At 36.9% G+C, this 12,515-nt stretch overlaps 1 protein-coding gene across 1 annotated transcript in view; it reads right to left on the reverse strand.

Moving 5' to 3' along the window:
• Window positions 1-12,515, reverse strand: part of WDR78 (WD repeat domain 78) — a 105,549-nt gene that overhangs the window by 21,089 nt on the left and 71,945 nt on the right. Inside the window, 2 exon segments of the mRNA XM_011994975.1 lie at window positions 2,611-2,813; window positions 9,573-9,767. Coding sequence (XP_011850365.1) covers window positions 2,611-2,813; window positions 9,573-9,767 — 398 coding nt within the window.

A 12,515-nucleotide genomic window follows, 5' to 3' on the forward strand; every position in this document is an offset into this window, starting at 1 on the left:
TAAACATATATATTAATGAGCTGTGTTAAAAATAGTAGTAAGACATTTCGACTGAGAGGAAAAAATGCCAGTACACCATCTGTTTTTACTCTATACCTCCATATTCCTAAGCAAAAAAATTAATCAGTGTAACGCTTCTAATTTGCAGACTGAAAGATAAGCACCTAAAAATAACCAATTGCTAACAAGTTCTTTTACATATTAAGGTAGTCTTCTGAGATTGTGTTAATAGGTTATAATATATTTTGAGTTTTTGAGGACTACCTAATTATTTCAAATGTAAAATAAAGGACACAAGTTAAAGGTAGGTGCCATAGACTGAACTGTGTCCCCTTAAAATTCATATGTTGAAGGCCTAACCTCCAATATGATTGTATGTGGAGATAGGGGTTTTAGGAGGAATCTAAGGTTACATGAGATTATAAAGGATGGGGTCCTAATGAGACAGGACTGGTGACTTTATAAAAAGAGAAAAATACACCATAGATCTCTCTCTGCCATGCAAGGACACAGTGAAAAGGCAGCCACTGCAAGCCAGGAAGAGAGCTCTCACCAGAAACTGAATCAGCAGCCCTTGGATCTTAGACTTTCCAACCTCCAGATTTATGAGAAAATAAATTGCTGTTCTTTAAGACATCCAGTCTATAATATTTTGCTAAGGCAGCATGAGCTGCTTATACAGGAGGTCATTTCTAGAAATGCATATGTAAATACAAATAGGCAAAAGCTTAATAACTGAACAAATCCAGCCTCTGCTCTGTAACCAGAATACCTTTAATTTTAGAATATTACATTTTCTTATCACCACCTTACTTTCAGGACAACATAATCTCTCCACAATTCTCTCTGTCTTAAAAACAGTCTTCACTACTATACCCTCTCACCCTGATATTGACAAATCCCTATTTATCTCTTCTAGACTCTGCAGAGGCATTACTTTCTCTAAGAAACAGTCAAGAGCTTCTTGTGTGGGTCCCTACAGCACTGTTTATTTCCTCATCATAGCACGTTCAAAATTATTATACAGGTAGGGTCTATGTATAACTTCATTACTACTGTGTCTCTAGTGCCTTAACAGTGTACTAGGCACAGAGTTAATGTTCACTAAATATTTATACAATGAATTAATAAATATTATAGATTCCATCTGTAATATGTTTGCATTTAGGCTCATTCAAAATTATTTAATTTAATCTCCACAGCAATGCATTAATTTTTAAAATGCTAGTATATTCAGTTTCTAAAAATGTTTCATATATCTTTATTACAGATTTATTAAATCCTATTTACAGGACAGGCATGGTAGCTCACACCTGTAAAACCAGCACTTCGGGAGGCCAAGGCAGGAGGATCACTAGAAACCAGGAGTTCAAGACCAGCCTTGGCAACAAAACAAGACCCCCATCTCTCCAAAAAATTAATTAATTAAAATTAATTCCACTAATTGACAAGACAGTCCCAAATATAGTTTTATAAAGATAAATTCATAATAAAAGTACTTTACTTTGTTACAAAATAATACACATAATTAAAATAATGTGTTATTTAGATTTCAATGGAAATGATTATAGACTTTCGGTTTTTTAATAACTATGACAACTGTCATGTCTGCACAAAGCACCTGATAAGGTGTGGCAATAAAATAATAAGGCTAATTCTTAAACATACAAAATATAATATAATTTAAATAAATTGGTTTTGACTGCTTCAACGATATAAATATTTATATCAAAGATACTGCCATTACCTGAAAAACTGTTGGAATTGTTAACTGGGAAATACCTTCAGAACCAGTTTATAAATCCCAGAAGAAAATTAGTCTAATTACTCTGCAATTCTCTCTTTTTTACAACCAAACATATAATTCTCCAACTTGACAATTCATCTTATTTGCCTCAAGATGACTTTTGTCAGTGTAGTAGTTAAGAGCAAGAACTATGGAGCCAGACGTTTGCATTTGAATTTTGGCTGTTTCACCTACTAGTGGTGTGACTTTGGGCAAATTACTTATGCTTTTTGTGCTTCAGTTTCCTTTCAACATAATGAGAAGAATAATAGTATCTAATTCATAGGGTTGTTGTGTTAGTACAGTTAAAACACAATGGTGCCTGCTACGTACTAAGTGCTGTTTAAGTACTTGCTAATATCAGTGGTAACAGTATTTTAAGGAATCTCAAAATTATTTTGCACACTTGTAGGGTCACTAGATTAAGTATACACTTCCAAATATGACTACTTTGAGACTAATATAAATTTGGGCACATGAGTTTTGGTATACATTAAATAAATCTACCAATCCTCTAGTTTACTTATCCATATCTAACATGAATTCAGAGAATGCCATGTCCCAAGTAGATCCCCTAAAATAAAAATGGTAATGTTTTATACATTAAATATTTACTACATTAAAGGAGAAAAACATTATTTTGTAACTATTTGCATTTCCCCCTTTTTAAACTGGAACTTGTTTTAAGGGCATTCTAAAACTCAAAGTTATGGTCAATTTTAATTCCTTGTCCCATATCTAAGGAAAGCAATTCTTCATTATTCGAACTTGATAATTTCCCTTCAATGGTAGAAACAGAATTGTTCAAATGTTTCATAACTTACTGGATTTGTTTTATTCCAGGCAAGGCTGCTCACATTGAGGCCTTTGGTTAAGTCACAGGAAAAAGACCAAAGTCGTTCCAAGTTGGCGGGTATTGTTGATTCTTCTGCATGTATTTCTTCTTCCTCCTCCTTCTTAGATTCTTCCTCTACTTCTTCATGTTTTGCACTTTCTAAAAAATCTTCAGGCTCTTCAGGTTCAGGTTCTAAAGTTTAATCCAATAAAAAGATCATTGTCCTCTACATCTAGAGGGACTTGCCAAAGGCTCCAAACAGCCTATCTACCCATGGCTGACACTTCAAGCACCATCAGATCTGCTGGATCATATGGCGTAAGTGGCAGAGCACCGTGAAGGGCAGCCTGGACCTGTGGCAGAGTCTTCTGCTGTTCTGGGTTCCAACTCAAAGCCAGCAGCTTTTCTGTTTACTTAATAAATGGGCCAGTGTAGCACATCCAAATGACAAATATGTTGTCTCTAAAATGTAAAGAGACTCACTAGGCATTGTGCTTCTTTTTGGTTGTAAAAGATGCCAGGTACAACAACTTATCCTTCACCTTAGAAGATACAGCTCAACATATCCCACACCACACACACATGACACCTAGAAACTTCACTGAGGTAGAAGTCCCCCGAAATCTTGTCAGTTTTACTTCCCACCCTCTGACAGGAAAATGTCTTACTGAAGTCTACTTCCTGTTTACTAAGTTCAATCAGCATATCATCCATTTAATGTGCTAGTGTGTTATCTTGTTGAAGGGAAAGAGCCCTGCAGACTAAATTATGGTACAGGGTTGAAGAATTGGTATACCCCTGAAGTAGGACAGTGAAGGTATATTGCTGGCCTGACCAGCTAAAAATAAATGACTTCTGGTTGTTTTTTACCAACAGACATTGCAGGGAAAAAAAGCATTTGCATCAGGTACAAGGGAGGTGTCTTAATTTCCTTAATGAACCTCTTATGGAACAACAGTTGCAATTGGAGTCACCACCTGGTTAAGTTTATAATAATAATCCACTGTCATTCTCCAAGATCCATCAGTTTTTAAATTTATTTATTTTCATTTTTTAGAGATGCGGGGGTTGGGGAGGTCTTACTATATTGCCTAGGCTGGTCTTGAACGCCTGGCCTCAAGGAATCCTCCTGTCTTAGCCTCCCAAAGTGCTGTGATGACAGACATGAGCCACTGCACTTGGCCAAGATCCATCTGTTTTCTACACATGCCACATATGTGAGTTGAATGAGAAATGTGGTGGGTATCAACATCCCTGCATATTTCATATTTCAAGTACTTGACAGTGGTAGTAATCTCTGAAGTCCCCTCAAGAATGTGTTACTGCTTCTGGTTTACTATCATTATCACTCAAAGCCCATAGTTTTACATTTTAAAGTTTAGGGTTCACTCATGGTACTGTATATTCTACAGGCTTTGACAAATGTATAATGACACATATCTGCTATTGTAGTACCATATAGAGTAATTTCACTGCCCTAAAAATCTTCTGTGTTCTTCTTGTTCATCCCTCTCTGGTCCCTCATCCCTGGAAACTACTGATCATTTTACTGTCTCCATATTTTGCCTTTTCCCAAAATGTCATACAGTTGGAATCACATAGTATGTGGCCTTTCAAATTGGCTTCATTTGCAGAGTAATATGCATTCAAATTTCCTCCAGGTCTGCTTCTGACTTGATAACTTAGTGATGAATAATATTCCGTTGTCTGGATGTATCATAGTTCATTTATCCATTCACCTACTGAAGGGCATCTTGGTTACTTCTAAGTTGGGGCAATTATGAGTAAAACTGCTATAAATACCCATGTGCAGGTTTGGTGTGGACACAGTTTTCAGCTCATTTAGTTAATCAACAGATTACTAAATCGTATGGTAAGAGTATGCTTAGGTTTTTTGTTTGTTTGTTTGTTTTGTTTTGTTTTTGAAGACAGCGTCTCACTCTATTGTCCTGGTTGGAGTGCAGTGGCACCATCTCGACTCACTTTAACCTCTACCTCCTGGGTTCAAGCAATTCTCATGCCTCAGCCTAACGAGTAGCAGGGACTACAGGCACCTGCCACCATACCCGGCTAATTTTTTGTATTTTTTAGTAGAGCCAGGGTTTCACTATTTTGGCCAGGCTGGTCTCTAACTACTATCCTCAAGTGGGCTGCCCACCTCAGTCTCCCAAAGTGCTGGGATTACAGGCATGAGTCACCACACCCAGACAAGAGTATGTTTAGTTTTATAAGAAACGGCCAAACAATATTCCAAAGTGGATATACCATTGTGCATTCCCATCAGCATGAATGAGACTTCTTGTTGCTCCACATCTCCACCAGCTTTGAGTGCTGTCAGTGTTTTGGACTTGCCCATTCTAATAAGTGTGCAGTGATACCTCATTGTTGTTTTAATTTGCAATTCCCTAATGAAATCTGATATTGAAAGGTCCAGTGTAGTGGCTCACACCTGGAATCCCAGCACTTTGGGAGGCCAACGTGGGAGGGGAGCTTGAGTTCAGGAGTTCAAGATCAGCCTGGGCAACAAAGTGAGACCTCATCTCTACAGAAAATTTTTAAAAATTAGCTGGGTGTGGTGGTGCATGCCTGTGGTCTTAGCTAAGCCAGAAGCTAAGGCAGGAGGATCGCTTGAGCCAGGGAAGCTGAGGCTACAATGAGCCATGATTGTGCCACTGTACTCCAGCCTGGGTGACAAAGCAAGACCCTATCTCAAAAATAGGCGGGGGGGTTGGAGGAGGAGGAGGATGAAGAACAAGAACAAGAAGAAGAGAAAATAATATGATGTTGAGTATCTTTTTGTATGCTACTTTGACATGTGTATATTTTCTTCAGTGAGATATCTCTTCAGGTCTTTTACCCATTTTTAATCATGTTGTTTATTTTTCTTATTGTTGGGTTTTAAGAGTTCTTTGTATATTTTGGATAATAGCAATTTATCAGAAATGTCTTCTGAAAATATTATCTTCAGTATGTGACTTGTCGTCTTATTCTCTTGACAGTGTCTTTTGCAGAGCAGAAGTGTTTAATTTTAATGAGGCCCAGCTTATCAATTATGTCTCTCAATGGATCATGCATTTGGTGTTGTATCTTAAAAGTCATTGTAAGACCCAAGGTCATCTAGTGTTTCTCCTATGTTATCTTCTAGGAATTTTATAGTTTTGCATTTTACGTTCAGGTCTACGATCCATTTGAGTTAATATTTGTGAAAGGTGTAAAGTCTATGTCTAGGTTCATATTTAGTACCATTTGTTGAAAGACTATCTTTTTTCTATTGTATTGCCTTTCTTCTTTTGTCAAAGATCAGCTGACTATATTTTGACAGATCTATTACTAGGTTCTCTATTCTGTTCTATTCTATATTCTTGTTTATTCTCTTGCCAATAGCATGCTATCTTGACCACGATTGCTTTATGCTAAGTCTTGAAATATTAAATATCTATATTAGACAAGAAAAAAATGTGAAATCAATGATCCAATTTTCCCATTTTAAGAAACTAGAAAAGGAGTCAGGAACAGTAGCTCATGTCTATAATCCCAGAATGGGAACAACTCTTATTTAAAATGGTGCTGAAACAACTGGAGATTAAAAAAAAAAAATCTTTAAACCTTAACTTAGTCCCTTAATAAAAAAATTAATTCAAAATAGATAACATGATAGATATGTTAATGTGCTTCACTATAATGACCTTTTTACTATATATTTATCTTGTAACATCATGTTGTATACCTTAAATATACACAATAAATTTGTTAAAAATAAAAATAGGCCAGACGCAGTGGCTCACACCTGTAATCTCAGCACTTTGGGAGGCCGAGGTGGATGGATCATTTGAGGTCAGGAGTTCAAGATCAGCCTGGCCAACACGGTGAAACCCTGTCTCTACTAAAAATACAAAAATTAGCCGGGCAGTAGTGGTGTGCGCCTGTAAGCCCAGCTACTAGGGAGGCTGAGGTGGGAGAATCCCTTGAGTCTGGGAGGAGGGAGTTGCGGTGAACTGAGACAGGGCCATTGCACTCCAGTCTGGGCCACAGAGTGAGACCCTGTCTCAAAAAATAAACAAATAAATAAACAAACAATCCAATATAGATAGTAGACCTAAACATAAAAGCTAAATCTATACAGCTTCTATAAGAAAACTGGGACGTACAAATTTGCAAACTTGCGGCAGGCAAAGATTTTTTAGAGAGCTCATGGAAAGAATTAATTACAAAAGAAAAAATTGACAGATTAGATTTCACAAAAATAAACTTCTGTTCATCAAAAAATTTTTAAGAAAATAAATTGGCAATCCATAGACTTAAATATTTGCAAAATATGTAACTGACAAAAGGTTTGTATCCAGAGTATATAAAAATAAGCTCTTACAACTTGAGTTTTTAAAAGACAATTCAGGCTGGGCACGGTGGCTCATGCCCTGTAATCCCAGCACTTTGGGAGGCTGAAGAGGATGGATCACCTCAGGTCAGGAGTTTGAGACCAGCCTGACCAACATGGTGAAACCCAGTCTCTACTAAACTACAAAAATTAGCCGGGCATGGTGGTGGATACCTGTAATCCCAGCTACTTGGGAGGCTGAGGCAGGAATCACTGGAACCCAGGAGGTGGAGGTTGCAGTGAGCCAAGATTGTGCCTTCACACTCCAGCCTGGGTGACAGAGTGAAACTCCATCTCAAAAAAAAAAGAAGAAGAAAAATTTTTAAAAATTAAAAAAAAAAAGTCAACTCAACTTTAAAATTGGTAAGAGACTTGACCAAACAGTAAACAGAAGATATTCAAGTGACCAAAATAAACCACATAAACAAGAACTCAGTTTTTAGAACAACACTAAAAGGATTGCCAACATCAGGTGTTATAAAGAATGTGGAGCAACTGAGACTCTTACACATTGCTGTGCGAGTATAAGATGGTATAACCACTTTGGAAAGTATTTTACTGTTTCTTAAAATGTTAAACATCTACTCAGTAATCCAATAATCCCATTTGTAGGTATTTTCACAGGAAAAATTAAAACATCCATTTACCAAAAGGCTCACACAAAAATGTTCATATCAGCTTTACTCTGAATATCTCCAGACTGAAAATATGCAAGTGTCCCTCAACATGTGAATGGATAAACAAATCATTATGGTATATTCATATACTACAGCATTACTTGGGGAAAAAAATGAACTACTTATACACGCACCAACCTAGGAAATCTCAAAAACATTGATATTGAATGCAAGAAGCCAGACTCAAAAGAATACTTACTTTATGAACCCACTAATATTATATGACATACCAGAATAGGGAAAGTTAATCTATATTGATGGAAATCAGAGCAATGCCTGTGTGTGTGTGTGGTGGGGGTTGGGGAGTGGGGTTAAGGTTTACTTGGAAAACTGCACAAGGTAACTCTTAGGGTTAATAGACAGGTCCTCTGTCTTGATTAAGGTATTGGTAACTCCAGTTTATACATTTTCAAAATGTATTTTTATATATAATTTAAAATATATATTTCATTGTATATAAATCTTACCTCATTAAAACATTTGCTAGAGTATTTTTATTTCTTAGATGTGTTGAAAGAAGTGATGTGCCAACAGTAACATTTACATTGTTACATTTACATTTTGTTTTGTAAATGTCAATATACACAGTACTATGTGAATTGCAACCTTACAACTCTTTAAATATAGGATGAAAAATACATATATATAAGTGATTAAAATGTTTAAATATCAACCTAATGTGAGAGAAGGAACACAGCTTTTCAATATTCTTCTAGATGCATGCAGGCAAAAAGATTTACAACCATTTGTCACACATACTATTCTGTAACCTTTTTCTTTTCAAATGTAACCATATAGATTAATTTTGACTTGAAGAATCAAGACAAATTTCATAAAGGAAGTTTCCTTAATCCATATTTGAAAGCTGAGAATACAATAGGCAAGCATGGGGTGGGGATAGACTGTCAAGCAAATTCCAACTAGAAGTACTAAGGCAGGAAAATGTAGGTTCTATTTGAGGACTACCAGATAAGTCTAAATATAGCTAACTTTTAGAGTCTCCAAAGCAATATGATAATACAAAGTAATCTGTGGCCATATTGCAGATATCTTTTGAATGATACACTTTGAGCTTTGTAATTTATTCTAGGCAATGGGAAAACATTGAAGGTTTTTTGAGTGGTTTAGGATACATAAGCAAAGTGCGCTGATATAGCAGAAATAGAACTAGAACTTGAGATGGTTGAATGTCTAGCTTTTCTACTTACTATTAACCTCACAAAGTTTCTATAGCCTTCATTTTCTTCATTCATGTATTTTTTAATACATGATGAAAGGTTGATTAAGATAATCTCTAAAATCCTTTAAAATATTCTGTTATCATATGAGATGGGATTTGTAGCAATGAGAACAGGAAGAATGCCCCTGCAATAGATTTGAGAGTAGTAACAAAAGTAAGAACCTAGAAAGTAACAACGATAATGGAAAAGAAGAGGTTGAATATGAGAATACTGTAAAAATGAATAAGTAATTGAATGCAGGAATAAGGGAGAACCAAAAGCTATAGATGCTTAGGAAATTTTGAATCTGAGACAATCTGCTTCTGTGGGCATCCTAGTCTGGACTCTAGTGTTACTCACACATTTAGGGCTGAAAGCTTTAGAAACATGTCCTCTGATAATGATAACTCAACCTGGAGATCACATTTAGAAATATATACTAAAACCCTTACATTTTAAAAATTATTTGAGTTTGTCTAAACATAATATCTTCTTTTTCTTTTTTTAAGAGACAAGGTCTTGCTCTGTCACCCAGGCGGGAGTGCAGTGGCATGATCATAGCTTGCTACAACCTTCAACTCCTGGGCCCAAGCAATCCTCTTCCTCAACCTCCCTAAGTACTGGGATTATAAGCATAAGCAACTGCACCCAGCCTAAACATGTTTATTTTTTTTAATACCTTTTAAAACAGGAAGCTGACGATAAGCTGCAAGTTTTGACTGAAATATATTTTCCATTAGAACTCGTTCCATAAAAAATAAGTCCTGATGAAATTTGTCAGATTTTAATATTGCATCTGAGTGGTCTTCCTCATCTTCATGGATTTTTGCCAGAATTACGTTTTCTATGTCCATTAGAGAACTAGTTTCACTATCTACAAAATACAAACATGATACAATGATAAAATATTCAAATGGATGATTCATACATTCTAAAGATTTTTTAAATGACATTTCATCATTTGTATTTATTTTCCTCCAGTTTTCAACAACTTTAATAGACATTTATTGAATATCTTATGTACCAAGCACATGAAAGACGCACATACCTCATTTTGGAATTCTTTTTTTTTTTTTTTGAGAGGGAGTCTCGCTCTGTCGCCCAGGCTGGAGTGCAGTGGCCGGATCTCAGCTCACTGCAAGCTCCGCCTCCCGGGTTTACGCCATTCTCCTACCTCAGCCTCCCGAGTAGCTGGGACTACAGGCGCCCGCCACCTCACCCAGCTAGTTTTTTGTATGTTTTAGTAGAGACAGGGTTTCACCGCATTAGCCAGGATGGTCTCAATCTCCTGACCTCGTGATCCACCCGTCTTGGCCTCCCAAAGTGCTGGGATTACAGGCTTGAGCCACCGCGCCCAGCCTGAAATTCTTAACCATCAAAAACTGTACTGTTTTTCAGAACATAGGCAATGATAACCTCCTGAGGTAATTTTTATCCTTATTCTTTTAAAATTCAAGTTGAAATAAGATGGTCAGTCTTCAGAAAAAGGTCTGATTTGATTATTGCTATATAGAAATACTATACTATTGTATTAAGTTTTCTATTGCTGCTGTAACAAATCACAGTGGCTTAAAACAATGCAAATTTATCTTATAGTTCAGTAGATTAGAGGCCTAACAGATGTCACTGAGCTAAAACCAAGAAGTTGATAGGGCTTTGTTCCTTTCTGAAGGTTCTAAAGGAGAATTTGTTTCCTTGATTTTTTCAGTTTCTGGGGGACACCACAATCTTTCCTTCATCTTCAAAGACAGCAACATTGATTACATTCCTACTGACCTTCTTCTGTCATCACATCTCTCTCCCAGATCACAGCTGGAAAAGGTCTTTTACTTTGTAGTACCCCATGTGATTAGATGGGCCCAATAAGATTATCCAGAATAATCCTTCCATCTGAAGATCCCCATTGTAATCACATCCGGAAAATCTCTTTTGTCATGTTAGGTAACACATTCACAGGTTCCAGGGATTGGGGTGTGCACAAATTTGCGGGACTATTGTTCTGCCTACCACACTACTTAGTAAACTCTTATTTTAGAAAAAGAATGAAGGAAACTCTTGCTTCTTTACCTTTATAGATAGAGGGAGCGTACTTCTCCTTATTCCTCCTGCTAAATTCAACTAAAAACACTGGAAATTTTAGAAAACAACAAACATAAGCAGTCTTTGAAAGGTGAAGAGAAGGAATGGGTATTCTTTTTGCCTCATATATTCCAGATATGGAGCTGAAGAAGTCAGCAACCTGGGAACACCGATAGGCACAAGCAAGAAAAAGTCCCCAAAAGAAGCCTCCTCTCTTTAGCCAAAGGACCAGGAAAAGCGTAGCCTTGAAAGAAAGAAAGCTTTTAGATGGCAGTCATTCTACTCCAGCCAAGCATAGAAAAAACTGTAGCCCCACCCATGTGACAAAGGCCAAGTGGGAGCCTAGTCTTCCACCCTCACTAGGCTGTAACAAGGCATCCCAAATCCCTGACTTTTCACTGTATATGGTGTCAGAGAAGGCCCAGCAGGCAGGCAGGACTTTCATCCCTACCAAACATAATGATAGTGGTCCCCTTCCTACAGTGTCAGTGGAGATCAGCTGGGGAGCCTGGAATTCCAGCCTATCTAGTAGTAACAAAGTATACCTCCCTCTTCCCATTGGAGTAGTCAGAGTTGGACTAGTGAAGAGTCAAAACTTTTAACACTCCCCAGCAGCAATGAGAACAACCCCCACTGTGTAGTGTCAGTGTAGGCCACATGTATGGCATTAATGAAGCATTCCTATACCTCCTAGCCATGGTGTTGTCAATGGAAACTGGAGCTCCTATCACTGCCCCATGGTAATGAAGACACCACTTCCCCTAATGTCACTGGAGGTCAAGTGGCAAATATAGACTTCTACCCCTACCTGGAAATAATCAGGCAGTGACTCCCACTTTCCCCTGCCAGAACAGTGTCAAACAAAGCCTGTTTAAATGGAAGTTTAGAAAAGATTCAGACTCTTACAATACCCCAAATGTCCGGGTTTCAACTGAAAGTCACTCATCATAGCAAGAACCAAGAAAATCTTAACTTGAATGGAAAAAGTCTCTATACACCAACATCAATGTTACAATTATCTGACAAAGAGTTTAAAGCAAGCATCATAAAAATCCTTCAACAAGTTATTTATGAACACACTTGAAACAAATGAAAAAATAGAAAGTATCATCAAAGGGATAGAAAGTCTCAGCTAATGAATAGAAAGTCTTAGCAAATGAAAAGAAGAACCAACTGGAAATTTTAGGAGTGAAAAACATAACTAAAATTTAAAACTCAGTGGATGGGCTCTACAGCAGAATGGAAGAAGAATAAATCAGTAAACTGGAAGAGAGAACAATGGAAATAACCCAATCTTTAAAACAGACAGAAAAGTCTGAAAAAAATGAAGAGTCTCAAGAACCTCTGCAACCATAACAACATATGTACCATTCAAATCATTATCATCCGAGGATTGGAGAAATGGGGTGGGCCTGAAAAAGTACTTAAAGAAATAATAGCTGAAAACTTCCAAAATTTGGCAAAGGACAACAAACATATTCAAGAAATGAATAAATCACAATGAAGATAAAGAAATGCACACCAAGATGCACCATACTAAAAT

The sequence above is a fragment of the Mandrillus leucophaeus genome, unplaced genomic scaffold (assembly GCF_000951045.1).
Source record: "Mandrillus leucophaeus isolate KB7577 unplaced genomic scaffold, Mleu.le_1.0 Scaffold464, whole genome shotgun sequence".
Lineage (NCBI taxonomy): Eukaryota > Metazoa > Chordata > Mammalia > Primates > Cercopithecidae > Mandrillus > Mandrillus leucophaeus.